Source organism: Gouania willdenowi, chromosome 17, assembly GCF_900634775.1.
Source record: "Gouania willdenowi chromosome 17, fGouWil2.1, whole genome shotgun sequence".
Taxonomy (NCBI): Eukaryota; Metazoa; Chordata; class Actinopteri; order Blenniiformes; family Gobiesocidae; genus Gouania; species Gouania willdenowi.
Genome location: NC_041060.1, coordinates 3,168,147 through 3,190,335, shown reverse-complemented (window position 1 = coordinate 3,190,335; position 22,189 = coordinate 3,168,147). Strand labels below are relative to the sequence as shown.

General features: G+C 34.9%; 2 protein-coding genes across 2 annotated transcripts; one reads left to right on the top strand and one right to left on the bottom strand.

Moving 5' to 3' along the window:
* Positions 1 to 5,544: 5,544 nt before the first annotated feature.
* Positions 5,545 to 7,320, bottom strand: LOC114479137 (cytochrome b-c1 complex subunit 6, mitochondrial-like). The gene is made up of 4 exons (XM_028472653.1): positions 7,160 to 7,320; positions 6,130 to 6,198; positions 5,883 to 6,044; positions 5,545 to 5,798 (listed from the first exon to the last, which is right to left on the bottom strand). The coding sequence occupies exons 1-4, from the start codon at positions 7,205 to 7,207 to the stop codon at positions 5,766 to 5,768; spliced, it is 312 nt and encodes a 103-aa protein (XP_028328454.1). The 5' UTR covers positions 7,208 to 7,320; the 3' UTR covers positions 5,545 to 5,765.
* A 97-nt stretch (positions 7,321 to 7,417) lies between these two features.
* On the top strand, positions 7,418 to 13,894 carry nsun4 (NOP2/Sun RNA methyltransferase 4). The gene is made up of 8 exons (XM_028472652.1): positions 7,418 to 7,571; positions 8,811 to 9,027; positions 9,923 to 10,061; positions 11,293 to 11,447; positions 11,526 to 11,686; positions 12,192 to 12,316; positions 12,404 to 12,533; positions 13,561 to 13,894. Exons 1-8 carry the CDS (start codon positions 7,485 to 7,487, stop codon positions 13,702 to 13,704), a joined length of 1,158 nt encoding a protein of 385 aa, XP_028328453.1. The 5' UTR covers positions 7,418 to 7,484; the 3' UTR covers positions 13,705 to 13,894.
* Positions 13,895 to 22,189: the final 8,295 nt, after the last annotated feature.

The window sequence follows — 22,189 nt, the reverse complement described above, 5'->3', positions numbered from 1 at the left end:
TAAACGACAGGTGGAAATTACCCATAATGCTTCACTAAGCCGCCTCACGGTGATAAAACAAACCCATCACGCAGTCACTTTTAATGAAAATGTGCCCTAATGTATAGTGCAGTGGGAAATGTGAGCGACGCGCTGCACAACAAGTGAAAACCATGCACTCAGTGTACATTAGCAGCATGTTTTTAGCACAGCATCATTTTAACCAACGCTGCTCTATGTTTAACACTATTTCACCTTATTTTAACCAACACTGCTCTATGTTTAACACTATTTCACCTTATTTTAACCAACGCTGCTCTATGTTTAACACTATTTCACCTTATTTTAACCAACACTGCTCTATGTTTAACACTATTTCACCTTATTTTAACCAACACTGCTCTTTGTTTAACACTATTTCACCTTATTTTAACCAACACTGCTCTATGTTTAACACTATTTCACCTTATTTTAACCAACGCTGCTCTATGTTTAACACTATTTCACCTTATTTTAACCAACACTGCTCTTTGTTTAACACTATTTCACCTTATTTTAACCAACACTGCTCTTTGTTTAACACTATTTCACCTTATTTTAACCAACACTGCTCTTTGTTTAACACTATTTCACCTTATTTTAACCAACACTGCTCTTTGTTTAACACTATTTCACCTTATTTTAACCAACACTGCTCTATGTTTAACACTATTTCACCTTATTTTAACCAACACTGCTCTATGTTTAACACTATTTCACCTTATTTTAACCAACACTGCTCTATGTTTAACACTATTTCACCTTATTTTAACCAACGCTGCTCTATGTTTAACACTATTTCACCTTATTTTAACCAACGCTGCTCTATGTTTAACACTATTTCATCTTATTTTAACCAACACTGCTCTATGTTTAACACTATTTCACCTTATTTTAACCAACGCTGCTCTATGTTTAACACTATTTCACCTTATTTTAACCAACGCTGCTCTATGTTTAACACTATTTCACCTTATTTTAACCAACACTGCTCTATGTTTAACACTATTTCACCTAATTTTAACCAACACTGCTCTATGTTTAACACTATTTCACCTCATTTTAACCAACACTGCTCTATGTTTAACACTATTTCACCTAATTTTAACCAACACTGCTCTATGTTTAACACTATTTCACCTCATTTTAACCAACGCTGCTCTATGTTTAACACTATTTCACCTCATTTTAACCAACACTGCTCTATGTTTAACACTATTTCACCTTATTTTAACCAACGCTGCTCTTTGTTTAACACTATTTCACCTTATTTTAACCAACGCTGCTCTATGTTTAACACTATTTCACCTAATTTTAACCAACACTGCTCTATGTTTAACACTATTTCACCTAATTTTAACCAACACTGCTCTTTGTTTAACACTATTTCACCTCATTTTAACCAACGCTGCTCTATGTTTAACACTATTTCACCTTATTTTAACCAACACTGCTCTATGTTTAACACTATTTCACCTCATTTTAACCAACACTGCTCTTTGTTTAACACTATTTCACTTCATTTTAACCAACACTGCTCTTTGTTTAACACTATTTCACCTCATTTTAACCAACGCTGCTCTATGTTTAACACTATTTCACCTTATTCTAACCAACACTGCTCTATGTTTAACACTATTTCACCTTATTCTAACCAACACTGCTCTTTGTTTAACACTATTTCACTTCATTTTAACCAACACTGCTCTGCTTATTTCACCCGCAGGCCCACAGAATGTGTCCTCATGTTTACTCTAAAAGCATCGTCAGTGCACATTATATAAACATTTTCAACTTAATGCCCTCATGAGTAATTCAACACCTGCAGCTTGACCTTCTACACTCAGGGGCTGATTCACTAAAGGTTTAGGGGTATTAAAACGTGTGCAAACGTCACTCCACGCGCTAATAAAAAGAACAAACCCTAGGGAATCAGGTGTGAGCTGCTGCTGCATAGTTGGGATGAATAAATTCACAATTTTAAGAACGTGGTTAAACCTTTCTAGTTTCGTCTCCACACCGTGGTTGTGGGGACACAGCAGAGATCATGCGCGCACCATACAATAGTCTTGCGTGCGTGCATAAACACTCTTGTGCACACTCACCATTACTTGTGTGCCCACAAACAACTGCACGCACATACCAATACTCTTGCGCCCACACACAAACACTCACGCGTGCACACCAACACTCGTGCACCAACACTTTTGCGCACACACACAAACAGTTGCGCGCACAAACCAATAATTGCGCGGACACACCAACGCTCTTGCGCGTGCACACTTTTGCGCGCACAGTTTCCTACAATGGAAGCTTTATAATACCACGAGCGCATTTTAAAGGTCAGCCTAAAAGTTGTAACATTCACTGTTAGAGATGGGACACAAAAATGTGATTCAAAGGTTTTTTTTTGTGTGTGTTTTTGGAGTACTTTTTGTACTTTTTGTAGACTTTTTTGTTGTCCTTTTGTGTATTTGTTTGTTGTTGTGTGGCTTTTGATTGTCATTTGGGGTTTTGTGTGTGTTTCTGGAGTAACTGTCTTGAAACAAAAAGTTATTTTTTTTCCAAGAGTTTGTTTTTGAACACAAAAGGCTTCTTCTTTCATTGTCACATTGCTCACTTTATAGAATTTGGCAGCATTTGTTTACTTTGTCTCTGCAACTTCGAAGGCCGGCCTTGGTAAACCACGTGAAGCTGCTATTGTGACAGTGAAATGTCTCTGACGTCACACACACAATCAAACTGAAGAGTGTGTTTTTTTTCCCCATGTTTCATATTCATATTTCTGATAATTGCTTGTTGAAAACCCAAACCCATTAAATGCATTGGCCTTGTTTTGAGGTTTTTGCTCCTGAAGGTTTGAAATGTGTGTAGGTGCAGAGTTTGAAAGTCATTGACTTTATTAAGCCTCTGGCCTGATGTTGGCGTTACGTCCTCCACATCAACATGGAGTTGAAAGTTAAAAGTGCGTAGGTAGGTTGGTGAACATCTTCCACCTGCAGGCAGTGAGAGCGGGAGGGTGAACCAATGAGCACTGGCCTTATAGAGTCGCATGTTCAAGCAGAGGCGGACCATTGGTTTCACACCAAGGCCACGACAACCTGTACCACACGTATAACATGAATCATAGTGTGGACAACAAATCCATGCAGGAATATATACATTCATAGGCCTGTGTGGGGCACCCATTATAAAGTTGCACATGCTAAAAAAAAAAACAGCAACTTTTTTGCAACATTTAGCAACAAACCACATTTTAAAAAACAGATGTGATTTTTTTTTTTTTTTTTTTTTTAACGTTACTTTTGACCAGATTTTTGGCAATATTTGTGAAATTTGTGATGTTTTTTTTCTTGTTATATATATATGTGTGTGTGTGTGTGTGTGTGTGTGTGCCAAATTTCATGCTTGCAAATAAATGTGCACGATTCCTCCCTAAAATCCCCCTTGAAACACACCAGACTATCCTTCTTTTTGTACGATTATTCCCAAAATATTACTCAAATAACTACTTGCAGACGCAGACTGACACCGTGACGAGCAAAGTAGTTCCCACACACAGAGACCAGATCATCACACAATAACTATCCCATCACCACTGATCACTCACCTGTCTCATAATAACATCCTGTGCAGCGAGGCCTCTGGGTAATTGAGTTCAATGGTCAGGAACCGCTGTGTGACCTGTGCTTTGATTACTCATGTGGGAAATCTGTGACCTGCACAGGAAATGAGTTATCATTCAGTTACTACAGTACAGTGCAGTAGATTTACCTTTCATTATTATTTCATATACTGCATCAATTAAACACTGTTTAGATTTTAAACCTTTAATTACTATGTACCTATTGTTGTATGTAGTGCTATGAACTAGAGGATTGCAGGGTTAGAGCTTCAATAGTGTCTACTTCACTCTCTGTAAAGAAAAAAACATAGAAATGAGATTCATTATTTATTATTATTATTTGCACTGAGATGGAATTCATTGACGTTTCTCAGCCTGATGTTACACTGCCCTCTTCTGGTCAATACTGCAATACTCAATTTTGAGATTAACGTTATCAATATTCATGTCAGCATCTAGAATAATGATTAATCTAAGCATTAACATGAGAAAAAAACAAAGGGTTTGTTTGTTTATTAGTCATATTTGTTGTTCTTTTGCATATCTGATTGTCATTTTGAGTGTTTTTGTTGTCCCTTTGTGTGTTTATGTAATTTTGTGGGTTTTTTGTTATTTTGTGGTTTTTTTTGCCTTTTTGCTTATTTGTCATTTTGCATATTTTTGCTGTCATTTTGTAAATTCCTGTTTGTGGTTTTTGGAGTTATTTTGTGGATTTTTTGTTGTCCATTTGTGTTTTTGTCAGTCATTTTGTGTGTTTCTGGAGTCAGTTTGTTGTGCTTTTGTGTATTATTTGGTGTAATTTCTCATCCTTTTGTGTACCTGTCTGTCATATTGTGTCTTTTTGGAGCCATTTTGTGTATTTTTGTTGTCTCTTTGTGTATTTGTCATATTGTGTGTTTTTGAAGTAATTTTGTTGTGCTTTTGTGCATTTGTCTGTCATTTTGTGTCTTTTTTTAGAGCCGGGACGATAACATCTTGCCATGATTGGATTTTAATCTCGATTCTTGGGGGGCCAATTCGATTTACATCGTGATTCTGATTTTACACGTCTTGCGATTCTACAGTGACGGTTATCAGTTTTTTTTTTTTTCTTATCCAAACATTAGTTGAAACTTACACTCCAAGAAATATGTCACAGTTCCAAAAAACAATGCACATCACATCACATTCAGTCATTTATTAATATTTCAACTGAAATAAATGACAAAATAAAATTAATTTGAAAGGAGGTAAACTACACATGTACAAAATAACAAATTTGTACGGAACTTTTTGAGGTTGGTCAACTGATAGTTAATGTTATAGTGCTGGGGAGTGTCTAGGTTTTTATGTAGAAACAGAAGCTGGTCAACATGCTGCCACTCAGCGGTCGTCTACAAAAATGTGAAAAATATCAATTAAATATTGGAAAAAAATGATTATATATAAAAAAAAAATTGATTCTGGGAAGAATAATCAATTTTAAAAATTGGCACACTAAAAAAAAATCGCGATATATTGTAAAATTGATTTTTTTTTTTTTTTTTCCCCTCACCCCTAGTATTTGTTTGCTTTTTGTTTGCCCCTTTGTGTGTTTTAGCAGTCATTTTGTGAATGTGTAGGTTTTACTTGTCCCTTTGTGTATTTGTCATTTTGTGAATTTTTTCATCCTTTTGTGCATTTGTTGCCGTCATTTCTGTTCTCGTTTGTGGTTTTCTGAGTGTTTTTTTGTTGTTGTCCCTTTTCTGTCATTTGGGGTGAATTGTCTTTTTGGTAAAACTTCATTGTAATTATTGTGATTTATATCGTATATCGCTGTTTTGAGAAAAAATATTGAGATATGAGTTTTGGTCCATATTGCCCAGCCCTAATTATTATTTAACATGTCATAATGAGTGTGAACTATAGGAAGTGACACATACTGATGATGAAAACCAAACGAAACTCTTTATTTTTGACAATGAATCCATTTAAGGTGAGGAAACCGTTCCATTATTGCATCTGTGTGGTCGTTGTTTCCCTGGATTCTTCTGCACCATCGATAGCAGTGAAGGACATTGTTTACATTTGAACAGACGTAGACTGATGGGTATGTCGGATCAGTTAAATAGACTTTACATCCAGCAGGATCTGAGTTCACACATCATTTCACATTGTGGAACAACTTGTGTGAGACCTGCAGGAATGAAAAAAGAACACAGTCAGCACGTTTAGAGGAAAAAAACACAGGCTTGGCTCTAAGCGTTGATAGTAAACGTACACAATGGTCTCGTGCGTGCAGGAAATCAAAGAGTTCTTCTGTGCACTCTTCCTCAGTGTGTGATCTGGACGTGACGCGAGCTTCACACAGCTCCAGGCGCTCTTTTAGGTGCACACAGTGCTCCGTCTGCTCACACTTGGCTCGTATTGTGTCTAAAGGGTCCTGAAACGCATGAAATATCATTATTATTTAATTCATAGAAACATGGTAGATGCCAGTCATTATTAAATACATTAAATACACATACCACCAAATCTTCTTCTTCTTCCTCTTCCTCCTCTTCTTCCTCCTCTTCCTCAGCAGGAGCCTCTTCCTCCTGGTCAAAGACAGTAACACAAACGTTGACTTCTTTTACAAGTTTGTCTGCATTTATTTTGTTTTTCTCTCATTTTATTTATTTATTTTTTTTCAATTGTTTTGCATGTTTTTGTTAAGCTTGTGTATTTTGATGATCATATTTGTATTATTCCTCTGTGTTTTTGGAGTCTTTTGTCTGTCTTTTTTTTTTCTTGTTTTGTATATTTTTCTTATATTTCTTTAGTTTTGTGTATTTTTGTTATCATTTTGTGCATTTTAATGTTTGAGTATTTCGATTATCATTTTTTTTAATTTAGATTGTCCTGTTATTGGAATAATTGTGTATCTTTGTTAATTTGTTATATATGTTGCGAGACACAAAAAACATAAGTTAAAAAAATTAGACCAAGGGCTGCATGTGACTCCAAACACGCACAACAAAAATTGTAATACAATGACAAAAAAAATTACAAAATGATAACAAAAACACATGACTCAACACAAAGGACTTAAAAAACTCACACAACAAAACCACACAAAAAGACAAAAAAAAAAAAAAACCCACCAACATTATCTTAAATGCTGACATCAATGTTGATAATGTGGCCCTTGGTAGAGTTAGTTAATAAATGAAAGTGTTTACGAAAACAAGCAGGACAGTTGCTCTCTAGGACTGTGGTTGACACTGTTGATAACGACAGGTTACATGTTAAGGTCAAAACGGCTCAATAAATCAAACAAATCTAATTCTTTAAAAAATAATTAATATCTGTGGGTGCCTCAACGCCTTTTCTTTTCTTGTACTATTTTCTTTTTAAGCTAATAATGTTTAATCACTGATTGCTCACAGTAAAACAGAGTTCAAACAGTTTAAAAGAGTGAACTTTACACTGGTTTATTTCAACCTTTACCGCTGCGGCTCAGTTTCATAACCACACACATTGAAAAAAAGTTATCTAAATATCGCTATATTTAACTACCTCATCGTCGGGGTCTTCGTGTGTGAGCATTTTCTGCTGGAAAACCATGTTGAAGACTGTAAAATGTATCCAAAACACGGAGGGAAACAGCGATATGTTCACCGAGGTGAGGTGAGGACGGGAGGTCGGTCACACGCAGGAAGCTACCAGAAGGTATTAACCGGATGTCGCTTTCTATTGGTTCAAATTGACAGCTGACGTCCAGTGTGGCCAATCAGCGTTCAGAATACTAAACATCACCCTCCCACTGGCTGTTAGAGCGGAACTGTTAACTGTGGTGTGTTGTGGGTGAAGTCGGAGGACATTAGGAGGAACACACGGTGTCATGGCAGTGGAAAGCTGTCGGCTGCTGCTCAGGAAACTCACTGCGACAACTTTAACACCAAGACGGTACAGAGTCAAAGCGAAATGGGTACGTGCTGTTTTATAAATAACACACTTTATTATTTACAAGCTAGTAGATGGGGCCTTGTGAAACGGTGCGAAACATTACTTAAACTGTAATAATATTGTGTAGTAGTGATGTAACGGCTCACTCAACTCCCGATACGATTCACGATACGATTCTCTCACGATTTATTTTACAAAATGGGACTGTAGATAAATGATGACTGAAAAATATTCTTTTGTTTTTTTCAGGAAAAAAATAGAAAATACTGTACTATTTTCCTTTTATTTTTCCTTTTCAAAATAATCCCTTGATAAACTATTCAAAACAATGCAATTTAACCAAAAATAAATCCTGAATGAAAAAAAAACACAGTCATTGTACTATATTTACATCAAATATTTGTTTGGACCAGCAGAGGGCGCTAGTAACCCCGTGGTCAGTTGGCATGCAGATATTCTAACAGTGAAGAAGAGATGCTATGCGCTAGCAGACAGCGCTAATAGAAAAAATGGGACTTTTACAGATATTCACGTAATATTACAGATATTCTTTCGGCGCTAAAGGGGTAAGGAATCATTTATGAACATGTTAAAGAGTCGAAGACGATTCCGCTTGCCGCCTCCGCTTCTGGACAAGAGAAGGATAAATAGATAGCACCCTCTGCTGTTGAAAATAAGTACTGCGATTCAATTTTCAGAATATCGATATGAATCGATTTTTTTACTGCCTTACGATTAATCGTTACATTCCTACTGTGCAGGGTTGGGGTCAATTCAAAATTTTCAGTTACAATTCTGTTTTCAATTATAATTACAGTGACTAGCATTTTTTCCAATTACAATTAAATTACAATTGTTTTTATCATCAGAAACTCAATTACAACTACTTCCTCAATTACTCTGAAGTCCAGCTTCAATTAATCACATCTACTGAAATAAATAACCTAATAAAAGTTAACCTTCCTCTTGTGTTAGCTTTCTGTTAGCATCTCTTATGATAACTGGTCCTAAATCAACTGTAAAATACACAAAAAAACAAATATCTATCATCTACTTTCTTTCCTAAATTTGAACGTTGGTATTTAAAAGCTGCAAAGAAACTATAAACGTGGGAAAAAAAAGATAAATATGAGAACATTTTATCAGTAAGAATGTTTTTTTGTTTGTTTTGTTTAATGACCTATGTGCAAACTCTCACTGGTGGAAACTTTAATAAAATAAAAATGTAATGATAACATGTGATTTCTGTTAATGTCTTTAGGCTGCATCACATCCCAAACACCCACCCACACAGCTGGCTCTGCAGCACTTTGATAAAACTCTCAGTGCCCAGTTGGGACGTCTGTGGCCGTCGGTGCGAGTGGCTCTGCTGACGGAGAAGAAGTACGGAGCGCTGCTCAATAACTTCTCTGATCCTTCTGTCCTCAAAGACCTGCGAGAACAAGGATGCATCGACTTCATCAGCAGGGAAGACGAGGGTGGGAGTGCTTTATTAAACAACAACAAAGAGTATTCAAGTCGATGTTTGACAAATATACAACACTGTGTTTTAATAATGCTGGATATGATCATTTTATTAATTTGACCTTGAAGCTGCTGAAGATATGAAAAAAAATAGGCCGTGGTTATCAATTGAATCCCCCTCTATCGGTACGGAGCGCCCCCTCATTGGCCAGTTTAGGTGACGTGATAGATGCACCACGTGACTTTAAGTTCCGTCAGTTTTATTTTAGCTCATATTATTTTTTGCTAACCCGCTAACCTTTTTAGTTTAGCCCTATTCCTAATCGTAACCCTGAACAAGGAAATACCCTAAAATATAATTTTTGTATATGTATTCTTAATGGTGGAATTAGCCGTTTTAAATATGATAAAATGAATATATATATATGAAAAAATGCGGGATTCGAACCCACGGCAGCGGAAGGAAGAATTCTATAGTCGGGTGCTTAGACCACTTGGCCATCCTGGCACTTTTCCGTATCAATAGACACTTAGAAAAAAATATCAGATGAAGACAAAATAGGCCTCATAGATCAATAAATCCAAGATCTTTTGATTTCCACTGTAAATATTCTCTTATTGACATTGTTGGAAAAGTTTAGTGCATTGCATTGTGGGATGTAGAGTCCTATAGACCATAAATCTAACTCAAGGCCTGGGGACTGAATCCGGCTTTTTAGAGCATCCAAAAATACCAGTGACAGAGAAAACATGAATTATTGTTTTAACCAATTCTGTTGTAGATTTCTCAGCCCATCCAAACACTTCTGTTCAGGGCATTTCAACAAGCGTCTATGTAACATTGTGACATCATCAGGTAAAAAGACCAACCACAAGAGTTTACAGGTGATTTGTGTCGTTTGTGTCCAGAGACGACCTCAGAGGAGGAGCACGCTGATGTTTCTCAGTCCAAAGCTGACGATCAACCATCACTTCCCTTTCAGCTCAGCACTAATATCAGCTGTTTGGTGTTTCCCAGAGGAGACGTGACACGGTTCAGACCTGCACGGTGAGAAAAGGCGTCAGACTCTGGTGTTTTCTATTAGCCACACTGTGCTAATCAGGGTTGGGGTCAATTACATTTTTCGATTACGATTGTCTTCAATTGTCCATGTTCATTGTCCAATTACAATTATTATTTCCCCCCTAAAAGTAAATTACAATCAGAAATACTGACTCTTAATAAATAACCCTATAAAACTTAACTTAGCTTTCTGCTAGCATGTCTTAAATCAGCTGTAAAATACACTAAAAATATTTTGTATCATCTAATTTGGTTTTTCATATATTGGTTTCCTTGTTAGGCTTCGTTATAAATGAAAATATTGGTATTAATATTTTTGATGTGGGCGTCGGAGCCTATTTTCTTTGTCGGTATACCCCTGGATTTAAAAATAAATAAATAAAATTAAATGGTAAAATAATCCTCAAGAGAACTGACAGGTAAACTTGATATGAAATACATTTTAATAATTACGTATGTATGTGTAAGACATTGAACTGTAATATGGTTCCACAGCATTTACATTTAATCAAATTGTAATTTACAGTTTTTGTAGAATTTCCATGCAAATTACAGTTAAAAAGTAAATAATCTAAACTGGATTACAATTCAATTATGATTGTAATGAATTGTCAATTACAATAACAACTAGAATATTTGTATTTCCTAAAGAAAATGCAAGTTAGCTAGCTAGCATTAGCTTCGTGCTAGTGTTAACATTAGCATTAGCTTGCATTAGCAAAATATTAACGTCATTAATATATCATTAGCATAACATTCTAGTGTTAGCATTAACCTAGCAATGGCATTAGCATTAGTCTAGCATTAGCATTCGCCTAGCAATAGGGTTAACCTAGCGCTAGCTGAACATTAGCAATAAGTTTGAAATGGGTGGAAAAACTTGTGACAAAAATTGAAATAGGTTGAAAAAGTTCAAATGTGTTGAATGTAGTAGCTGAACATGTTAAATGGTCAAAATGATTTGAATAATGGCTGGAGATGAAGGGCTTGAAAGTTTAAAAAGCGGAGATTTCCATTATAAATGAATGGGAAAGAAAACATTTAATAAGTTAAAAATTATAAAAGGGAAAACAATAAATCCCAGGAACTTTCTGAATTTTTTAATAGCTTAATTGTCAAAATCGGACAAACGGTGTAGGAGGAGTTAACACAGACAGAAAAAAACATATAACAGTAGTGAGGATGTAGACCCACCCTCTCTGTCCTCTGTAAACAGCCCAGACACATGTGGTCTGCTGGGGTACTACCTGATGGATGCAGCCTCTCTGCTCCCGTGTCTGGCTCTCAACGTTCAGGAAGGTCACATGGTGCTGGACCTCTGTGCTGCTCCAGGAGGAAAGAGTCTGGCTCTGCTTCAGACCCAGTGTGTCAGTGAGTACAGTAGAGTACAGTGAGACCACCACCACATTGTTGTTGTTTATTGTTGACCACCTGGTGTTGGTTCCAAAGGGTTCCTGTGTCTCAATGACAGCTCAGTGTCTCGGACACTAAGACTGAAGAAAGTCCTGCACAGCTACGTCCCCACAGAGCTCCTGTCTAAGGAGAAACTACGTGTGACGTCGTTTGATGGAACAAACTGGGGAGAAATAGAAAACAACACTTTTGACAGAGTGAGTTCTTCTTCTTCTTCTGAAAGCTGTACATCGGTAGCACATGTGGTTGTGAATTAAAAAAAAATGTTCAAGAACTTCTTCTTCTTCTGTCCTTTTGTTTGTCTTCTTCTTCTTCAAAAATGTAGCCTACAGTTTATTAAAATGTTTGACTGTAAACACATACTTGACATTTTTTTTGCTTAATACCTTAGAGTAATTGTAGATGATGTTTGCTAAATTTCAGAATTTTATCTTTGAAAAACTGAATTTTGAATTTTGCTCTAATGTAAACAATTAGTCAATGCAAAAATGTGATTTTTAAATGAGAGTTTTTCACCTGTGGAGCCAATAAATCATTGTTAAATAAAAAATAAATATGTTGCCAACATCTCCATGCTGTCTAGATGCAGTATTAAAATATGCCTTTAAACGCTAACAGCTACTGTCTTGTTTTGTCTAAGTTTGCCTGGCCCCTACTATTGCTGTGCAGCAGCTATAATCTGTTGTGTTTCTCTGAGCTCAGGTTCTGGTGGACGTCCCGTGCACCACAGACAGACATTCTCTGGAGGAAGACGACAACAACATATTCAGTAAGAGTCGAGTTGGAGAGAGACGAGGACTCCCAAAGCTGCAGGTGGAGCTGCTGCTGTAAGCTAACGTCCAATAATCCAACCTAAACCAGTCACAGCTATGGTGGGACGGCCTCTCATTTCCTTTGATCCTTTGATCCTTCAGAGCGGGAATAGAAGCAGCCGTTCCTGGAGGAGAGATCGTCTATTCCACCTGTAGTTTGTCCCAGAGCCAGAACCAGTGTGTGGTGGAACAGGCTGTTCACATTGCTCAAGAGCACGGAATCCAACTACAGGTCAGTGACACACAGTCTGTTATAGACATATCACACAGTAGATAGGACTAGATTTTATTACATTTGATTAATCTAATATAAAAAAAACACTACTTTGCTGTTCACACTGAATGTTATAAAAACAAAAGATTTAAAGTAGAAATATGAAGACAACAATGTATTTATATAAATGTGCAATGTCTAGGTAATAAATATAAACATACAATACAGCTAAATAAATAACAATAAAGCTAAGTTGACATAAATTAGTTTTTTGGTGAATCAATTTTTTGATTCTTTACATTTAGTTTTTTGTTGTGTTTATTTCTGTTATTTATGTGCATTTCTTGTAATTTTTAGTTTTTCTTGTATTTTTGTGTGTTTTTGTTTCATTTGTGTTTTTTTTGTAATTTTGTAATAATTTCTTATGTTTTTCCATTATTTTTGAGCATTTTTTTGGTGTTTTTGGAATAATTTAGTATTTTTCTGGTCGTTTTGTGTATTCGTTTTCATTTTGTGTGTTTTTTGGTGTACATTTTATTGTCGTTTTGTTGTAACTATGGTTTTGGAGTAATCTCATAGATATTTGTTGTCAGTTTTTGTATGTTTTGTTGTCATTTTGTGTATTTTTGGTTTAATTTTGTGTTTTTTCCTCTTGTTTTTGTGCGTTTGTTGTTTTTTTGTTGTGACTGTTTGGTTTTGGAGTCATCTTGTAGATTTTTCTTCATATTGTGCTTTTTGTTGTCATTTTACTCATTGTGTTTTTTTTTTGTTTTGTACATTTGTTGTGTGTTTTTTGTTGCCATTTTGTGCTTTTTGGAGTCATATGATAGATTATTTTTTGTCATTTAATGCGTATTTTGAGTCATTTTGTGCGTTTCATTCTGGTCTAATCTATATTCCGTTAGTTTTCACACACAACGACAGCCACACTTTACTCTTTCAATGAAAAACACCCAAATGAAGCTAAAACAAAACAACTGTTCTTCTTATAAAACATCTTTAAACAACGCTCACACATTGATTACTTCATCATATCCTCATGCAGGTGGTTGATCTGCGTCCCCTCAGAAAACGCTTTGAAAACATCTTCCACTTTGACCCTGACCTTCCTCTGGGTGAGATGGTGATCCCACATTTAGCTGCAAACTTTGGACCCATTTACATGTGTAAGTTAAAGAGACTGGTTTAGACCTGGATCTGCTTCTGGGAAGAAGAGACTCAACTCCCAGTACAGGTTAACATCCATCTGATCAATGATCAGGTTCGTTTTATAGCCTTATGATGGAATGTTAGTGGGTTAAAGGCAGAGATACATCTGTAGCCACAGCAACAGGAACAAACGGAGTGGAAATTTAAATAAAATTTAAAAAAAAAAAGTGGTTAAAGTTTCTTTTTTTGTGTAATTTCAGTCACCACACTGGGTTTGACATTTTAAGAATTAAAAATAAAGACTGTATTTGAAACAAAGGTCCTTCCTATTTATGAATTGTCACTAATGACATTTAAATAATTCTAGATTAGATTTGTTAAAGCTACTAAAATATTACAGATCAGCAGCTCAGATAGTCAACTATACTTCTGCATCTAGAAAATATGCACACCAAGATTGTAATACATCCAATAAAAGCTCATTACAGAACGATAATAAACATCATCGTTCATGTTTATTGTATAAAATAAAACAATATTAGACACCATAAAGTTCAATTGTAGTTCTAATCATATTTAATGTTTTGTTTTTTAAACTTGCTTTTATCGACATGTAGCAAGCATGCAAAATAGAAATATGAAATCATAAAAGCTTTTTTTGTGTGTTTATTTGATTCCTATTCAAGACACTTTGATAAGAACGACTGTATATTGTTAATATACGCTACAAAAAAGTTAGATTTGTTTTAACATTTTCAGTTAATGGTGTGCATTGGGATATTTTTTATCGATGAAAAGATGTACCTTGTCTCAAAAATAGTTATAAAAACACTGGTTTAGAGGGAAGTTACTCTTATACTTTACAACAACTTGAACTACTTGGATTAAAATGTAGAGAGTTTGACCAGGAGCAGTTAACATCACGACTTAATACGTTCAACAAAAATAACAGAAAAATATACAAAATGACTACAAAAGCATAAAAAATAACAAGAACAATATCAGAACTAACTGAAAAACTATAAAAACTGACAGTAAAATACCCCAAAAGACTCCAAAAACATACATAACTACAGGAAAAATACAAAAAATTAGGAAAATACACAAACGTGTTAACAAATATTGGAAAAATATACAAAACGGCAACGAAAATTCACAAATTACTCTAAAAACATACAAAATTAGAGGTAAACACCAAGAACGATGACCAAAATAACAGAAAAATATACAAAATGACTACAAAAATAACAAGAACAATAACTAAAATACTCCATATCCACGTGTTTTACTGTAATGTGTATTTTTTGGCTGAAAACAATAACAAATGTGTGGATAGCAAAACACAAATCTCTTGTGATCAGCTGTGGCGTGAAGTCTGCGTCTATAGACACGCCCACTCATGGCCTCAAAACAGCCTGTTTTTAGAAGCGTCGTGAAAACAGGAAGTTTGGGAAAAAAAACCTCAAATATTATGTTGTTGGGGTTCTTAGAACAAATGGAAATGGGTTGAAATCAATAATAATTAAAACATTTCAAAAATCTATTTTAATTTTTTCAGAAATTTCAAGCGACCCCATTTAAACTTCAGGTAGCACCACATGGGGTCCCGACCCCAAGGTTGAAAATCACAGATGTAGTGGCTCCGGAATTGATTTATTTCTGTATTTTTTTAAAAAAAAAATAATTTCCAGTGATATCAAGACTGACACTTTATTTGTTAATTTTACACTCCCTGTAGTGCCATCGCGTGCCCCTAGGGGCACACGTACCCCCATTTGAGAAACACTCGCAGGGTTGGGGTCAATTGACTTTTTCAGTTACGATTACATTTTCAATTACCCATGTTCAACTACAATTCAATTAGATTACCGTGACCAGCATTTTTTCCAATTACAAATGAATTACAAATATTTTTATCCTCAGAAAGTCAATTACAATTACGTTCTCAATTACTAAAGTTCAATTACAATTAATCACAATTACTGGGCCTGAAATAAATGACTTAATAAAAGTGAACCTTCCTGTTGTGTTAGCTTTCTGTTAGCATCTCTGATGATAACAGGCCCTAAATCAGCTGTAAAATACACTAAACACAAATATTTATCATGTAATTTATTTCATATCTATTAATTTCCTTGTTAGGCTTTCTAATCAATGAAAATATAAGAATTAATATTTATGGTGTGTGTGTCAGAGCCTCTTTTGTGTCAGTATATCCCCAGATTTAAATCTTTTTTTTTAATGTTAAAATATGGGAAAGCTTAATATGAAACATATTTTAATAATTATTAACTATATATGTGTAGAACTGTACATATAGAACTGTAACATGGTTCCCCTGTTTTACGTTAAATTATAATTGACAACTTTTAGAGAATTTTCATGACAATTGCAAAGTCAATTATCTAAACTCAATTACAATGTGGTTACAATTAAGAACAGCAATTACCTCATTATTGTAATTAATTAACAATTACGATTATAATTGACCCCAACCCTGAGCACTACCACTTGTGTGGCCACTAGAGGGCAGCAAACCTGTGTGTGAGGAGCTTTTTCTGCTGGAGTTTTATTTTCCATTAGCAATGCCTGTTCTCCTTAACTCTGGCCTCGTCTTGTTATTCATCAGGTTTGATAGCTTTGCCTAATAATGCGATATGTGTGGAAGCGACATAATGACCAACATATGCAGGTGTCATAATAATAACAATAACGTGGTATTTGACCATCTATTCTGTTCATTACTGCAGCTGGATCGGCCTTGTTCACCTAATGTAGAGGAGCCTCGTTCTTTCCCCATCACGGAGCCCATGACCCTTTATGTTGGCCCGGCCCCAGCCAATGTAGCGTGAAAAAGGTGTATGTGTGTGTGCGTGTGTGTGTGTCACATCCACATCATTAAGCTGACTCCCATCCCTGCACAGGGTCGGACATCAGCCCAGATGAACATTAAAGGCAGCAGAACACTGAAAATGGGACGCTGTGGCCCCTCTGCTTTTTATTATTTCCTATATTATTATTATTTTTTATTCCACAGATGAGTGCAGATCATTTTGGGTGCGATTGTGAGTGATTACTGTATTACTGCGGGGGAAAAAGGGGGGATGTACCGACGAATGCAGAGGGAATTAATGACACATAAAAACTCTTTTTTTTTTTTTTGTCCCCGGGGGCCCTGAATGCCTCCTCGCATATCTTGTGATTACCTAAACGTATATAGTAAATATGTGTTTCCTGTGGACGACTCCATAAATTTACATGTTTTCACACTCAGGAGGAGACGGCGCCGCTGTTCCTTCAGCCAATGAGGCGCTGGCGTGCGTTTGGGGTCGACCGTGTGTAGGATATGGATTTAACTACGCACGTTTTGTTTTAGAATACAATGTAAATGTTGTATTTTGTTAAGAAACGCAGCAAACGTGATGAATTAAGATGATTAGTGTTGGACGCCGTAGATTAAAGCTGAACACGTAGAGCTGTTTGTCATTTTAATGACTTCAGTGGTTCAAGGTGAACGTAAAGAAGCCTCAGAAACACTAGGTGTAATGTAATGTAATGTGTGTACGCACTGTACGGTGCAATGCAGACATAGACAACTGGTGGCCCTGGGGCCACATGCGGCCCTTGATCTAATTTTTTGCGTCGCCCAAAATAAATGTACAAAATGACAGAAAAATACACAAAACAATCGCAAAAATAATAATAAATAATAAAAAAATGGATGCAGCAGTTACTGGTTACAAATGTAAATACTTCATGGTTTCAGACTTATTGGTTTATTTTTGTGTTAAATGCTTGTTTGAATAAAAGCAGACATGGGCAACTGGCGTACCAGGGGCCAATAATACCCCAAAATGACATAAAAATACACAAAATGAGTCGAAAAAACATAAAACGTACATAATTATACACAAAGTATCTCAGAAAAACACAAAAGAAAAACAAAATACACAACTCCTGCAAATATTATCATGAAAATATTTTTTAAAAAACGACAAAATTACAGAAAAATACCCAAAACAAGTACAAAAATTAAGAGAAAATTTTACAAATGACTATAAAAACACACAAAATAACAAGAACAATTACTGAAATACACAGAAAATACTACAAAAACTTTAGAAATTACAGAAAAAATGGTGCAAATGACCCCAAAAAACACCAAATTAAAGTAAAAACAACATAAAGTTATACAAAAGGACAATAAAACAACCTGAAATGAAAGAAACACATACAACATGACTACTAAAACACATAAATTAACACAATAATTTACAAAATGATAACTGTATTACACAAAAATGACTCCAAAAACTTACAAAGTTGCATGAAAATACACAAAATCGAGACTTAAAGAAAAAGTCAAAAGGACAAAAAATACACAAAATGCCTGCAAAAAAATATCAAAAAAAATATACAAAACGGCAAAAAACTACACGAATGACTCCACAAAACAGACAAAACTCCAGAATATCCAAAACGAGTCCCAAAAACAAACAAAAATATGAGAAAAATATATAAAATGACTATAAAAACACAAAATAACAAGAACAATAACCGAAACACACAAATTATTAAAAAAAAAAATAATAATACTGCCAAAAACATTAAAAATGACTGGAAAACGCAAAAGTTTAAAAATACAAAGAATTCTGGGAAAAATTTCAGAAAAATATAACCAAACACCAACAAAAACATGCAAATGACTCAATTACAAAATTACAGAAAAATACCCAAAACAAGTACCAAAAATAACAGAAAAATATAACAAAATAAATGAAATGAATGAAAAATATACAAAAACACACAATAACACATACAAAATAATACAAAACTTACAAAATTACAGAAAAATACCCTATAAATGATAAAACTCAAAATGACAAAAATACACAAAACACCAGCAACAATATTAGAATAATATACAAAGCGGAAATACACAAATTACTCTAAAAAACCTAGAAAATTAAAAGGAAACAACTATCAAAATAACAAAAAAGCACATCAATGAAAGGAGAATATACAAAATGACTAGAAAACAACACAATAATATACAAAATGATAAACAAATACACAAACAATTCTACAAAAACATACAGGAAAACAAAACGACTGCAAAAGTATTAAAACAAAAGAACACAAAAAGACTCTTAAAAAATGAATCCACTTTTTTTAGTTTGTTTCCCTGCTTTACTTCAGCATCACCACTTTAGAATCTTTTAATCTGAATGTTTATTGGAGGAAAACACACACACACACACACACACACACACACACACACACACACACAGGTCGCTTGTTGAAGTTGAGTTTAGTAAAAACAGGCGTTGCAGGAGGTTGAGGTTGCAGCCAGATTAAACAGAGAGAGAGATTGGTGGGGGGGGGGGGGGGGGGTTTCTTCTCTTAAGGAGATTACCCAGGGAGGGGTGAGATGTCAGTCGGGGTGTTTAAGACAGAAAATAGAAGATGAAGTGGAACTAAAGGAGGGTGGTCCTGCACGCACAGTTCAGCCACCTGTTGTTCTCCTCCTCATATCACTTTATTCACTTATTCTACATTTCAGGGACACAGTTAAAAGCAGTTGTATTTATTTTGTGTCTGTGTGTGTGTGTTTGAGGTGGTGCTGGTGGTTTCTAGGCGTCCTTTGATGTGTATCTGTGCTGTGTGGTATTGTATGTATGGAATAATAACCCAAATACTACAAAAACTTACAAAATGACAGAAAAAATACTGCAAAAGACTAAAAAAAAACTCAAAAGGTGACAAACAAATACACAAATATTAGAAGAAAATACAAAAAGGCAACAAAAATACACAAATGACTCAAAAAAAAAAAAAACGTACTAAATTACAGGGAAACTCAGAAGGATAACAAAAATACACAAAAGGTCTACAAAAAAATCAGGAAAATATACAAAACGGCAAAGAAAATACACAAATGACTAAGAAACATAAGAAATTACCAAAACAAGTACCAAAAATAATAGAAAAATATACAAAATGACTATAAAAACACACAAAATAACAACAACCGAAATGCACAAAAAAATATTACAAAAAATTACAGAAAAATACTGCAAATGACCCCAAAAACACAAAATTAAAGGACACATACGCCAAATAAACCAAATTTAGAAAATTATACAAAACGACAACAAAACCATCTAAAATAGCAGGAAAATATACAGCAGAAAAAAAAAAAAAACTAATTACACCAAAAAACCTGCAACATTCCAGAAAAATATGCAAAACGAGTTCCAAAAACTGGAGGAACATGTATACTGACTAAAGAAAACACGCCACTTAACAACAATAACCAAAATACTATAAAAACATACAATTTTAGTGCAAATAACCACAAAAATACACAAAATAATAGAAAAATATACAAAACGACAACAAAACTGGGTCTAAAATTAAAGAAAAAGATACAAAATGACTATTGGAACACACATTAATATACAAAGTGTCAACTAACAAACACAATAATTCCAAAAACATACAAAGTTTACATGAAAACAGAAAAACATTTTTAATAAAGCTCAAAAGCATAAGAAATGTGAACCTTTCTGGAACACAGTTAATAGCAGTTAATAGTATTTATTTTGTGTGTGTGTGTGTGTGTGTGTGTGTGTGTGTGTGTGTGTGTTTGAGGTGGTGCTGGTGGTTTCTAGGCGTCCTTTGATGTGTATCTGTGCCGTGTGGTATTTGAGGGATTTCCCCCCATGGTCTGACAGCTCAGAGAATCTGCAGCAGCACAAACCGCAGTGGTTGCACTGGGCTAAAAGAATGCTGCTGAAACAGGATTAGGATCATATATATACGGTATCTGGCACAGCCTGTCACCTATAGTCAATGGAGCAAGGTTTCCAACGCTGACACTTTTCATTCTTTAAAACCCTTTAAAAGAACCATGGAGAGGAGGGAGAAAAGCTGTGTGTGTGTGTGTGTGTGTGCGTGTGTGTGTGTGTGTGGAACAAATACAGCTAAAAAAAACAAAAACAAACTGTATTGTTAAATGTCTAATGTTTTAGTTTTTCATTTAAGATCTTCATGTTCTGATGTTCTCATCATTGGTAATTACTGTCATGTTTTTTTGTATGAAAAATTCCAAATAAGGATAGAAAAGGAATCCACAAAGAAACACCATGTATTTTACAGTTTTATAAATGTAACAGCAAGAGAGAAATAAGGCGAATGACTCGTTTACCAAAATAAAATGAACAAATGAAATGATATTATTTTTAATTAATTAATAAAATTCAATAAACAATTAACTAATACTACTTTTATATGAATAAAGTGATAATTTTTTGCAGGATAATGACACAAATGTGGCCCAAATACAAAAAGATGACGTCAATCAAAAAAAAAAGAAAAAGAAATTCAATCAAATAACTCACTTTAATAATAATAATAAATTAAAAAAAACAAAACGTTTTCAATCAAGAAAAAAAGAATTTAAACTTTTTCTTTAGTTGAAAATGTTTGTTATTTTTTAAGTTATTATTTTTTTTTATTATTTTTTTTTTTTTAATGTATTTAATTGAAGCAATATTTTTGTATATTGAATAATAAAGACACATATATTGGGGCCATACTACGGGTAGAAAATATGACTTAAAAATATGCATTTTTAATCAAGTTATAACTAACTTGAATTAAAAAAACTAAACTAATAATCTGAGTTATGTTCTATTAATCTCAGTTATGTTCTATTAATCTGAGTTTGTGTGTGTGTGTGTGTGTGTGTGCGTGTGTTGTCCTTGCAAAGCCTCATGGGAGCATATCCCACCTCTCGTACCTGCACAGATTCTTCCTCTGGAAAACAGGAACGCTGACTGTTAAACACGTTTACTGTGTCCTTGGATGTCCATGTGTTTTACGCTATTCATAGGAACATGAGAAAAGAGAGAAAAGGTAAAAAAAAAAAAACAATGCCCTTGGATGAGGACGTGTTTTATCACACGTGAGATAAAACACAACAAGGTTAAGGTGAGGTGTTAAACATGCACTAATCTGCACAGATCATTATCCCTGATCTACACACACACACACACACACACACTTTGCAGCAGTAAATGTGTGTTGTGTATTTATTTACACACACTGATCAGTTATAACACAGAGAATTGTGCCCCGTGTGTGTGCGTGTGCGTGCGTGCGTGTTGTCAAACCATGCTGTTAAAGATATAATGGCAGTATAATCACAGCCCCAGGCCGTCATTCTTCAGGATAATGGGCTGTTATTCATCAGGGACGGAGGCCTCGAGTCTGTGGGCAGATTTTTATTTTTCACATTTATCAGATTACTTTAGGTTCCCAAGGTGGGGTACGGGTACCCCCAGGGGTACACAAATTGTCATAGGGGGGTACGTGAATAAAAATATCAAACAGTGTGACAACATTGTAAACTAGAATCTAAATAGAGCAGCAGTCAGGAGCCTTCATGCATTGATACGAATGAAACATGCTCAATATGACATTCAGCCAATCATTGCAGAGTTCTGTTCATCCTCTCAACC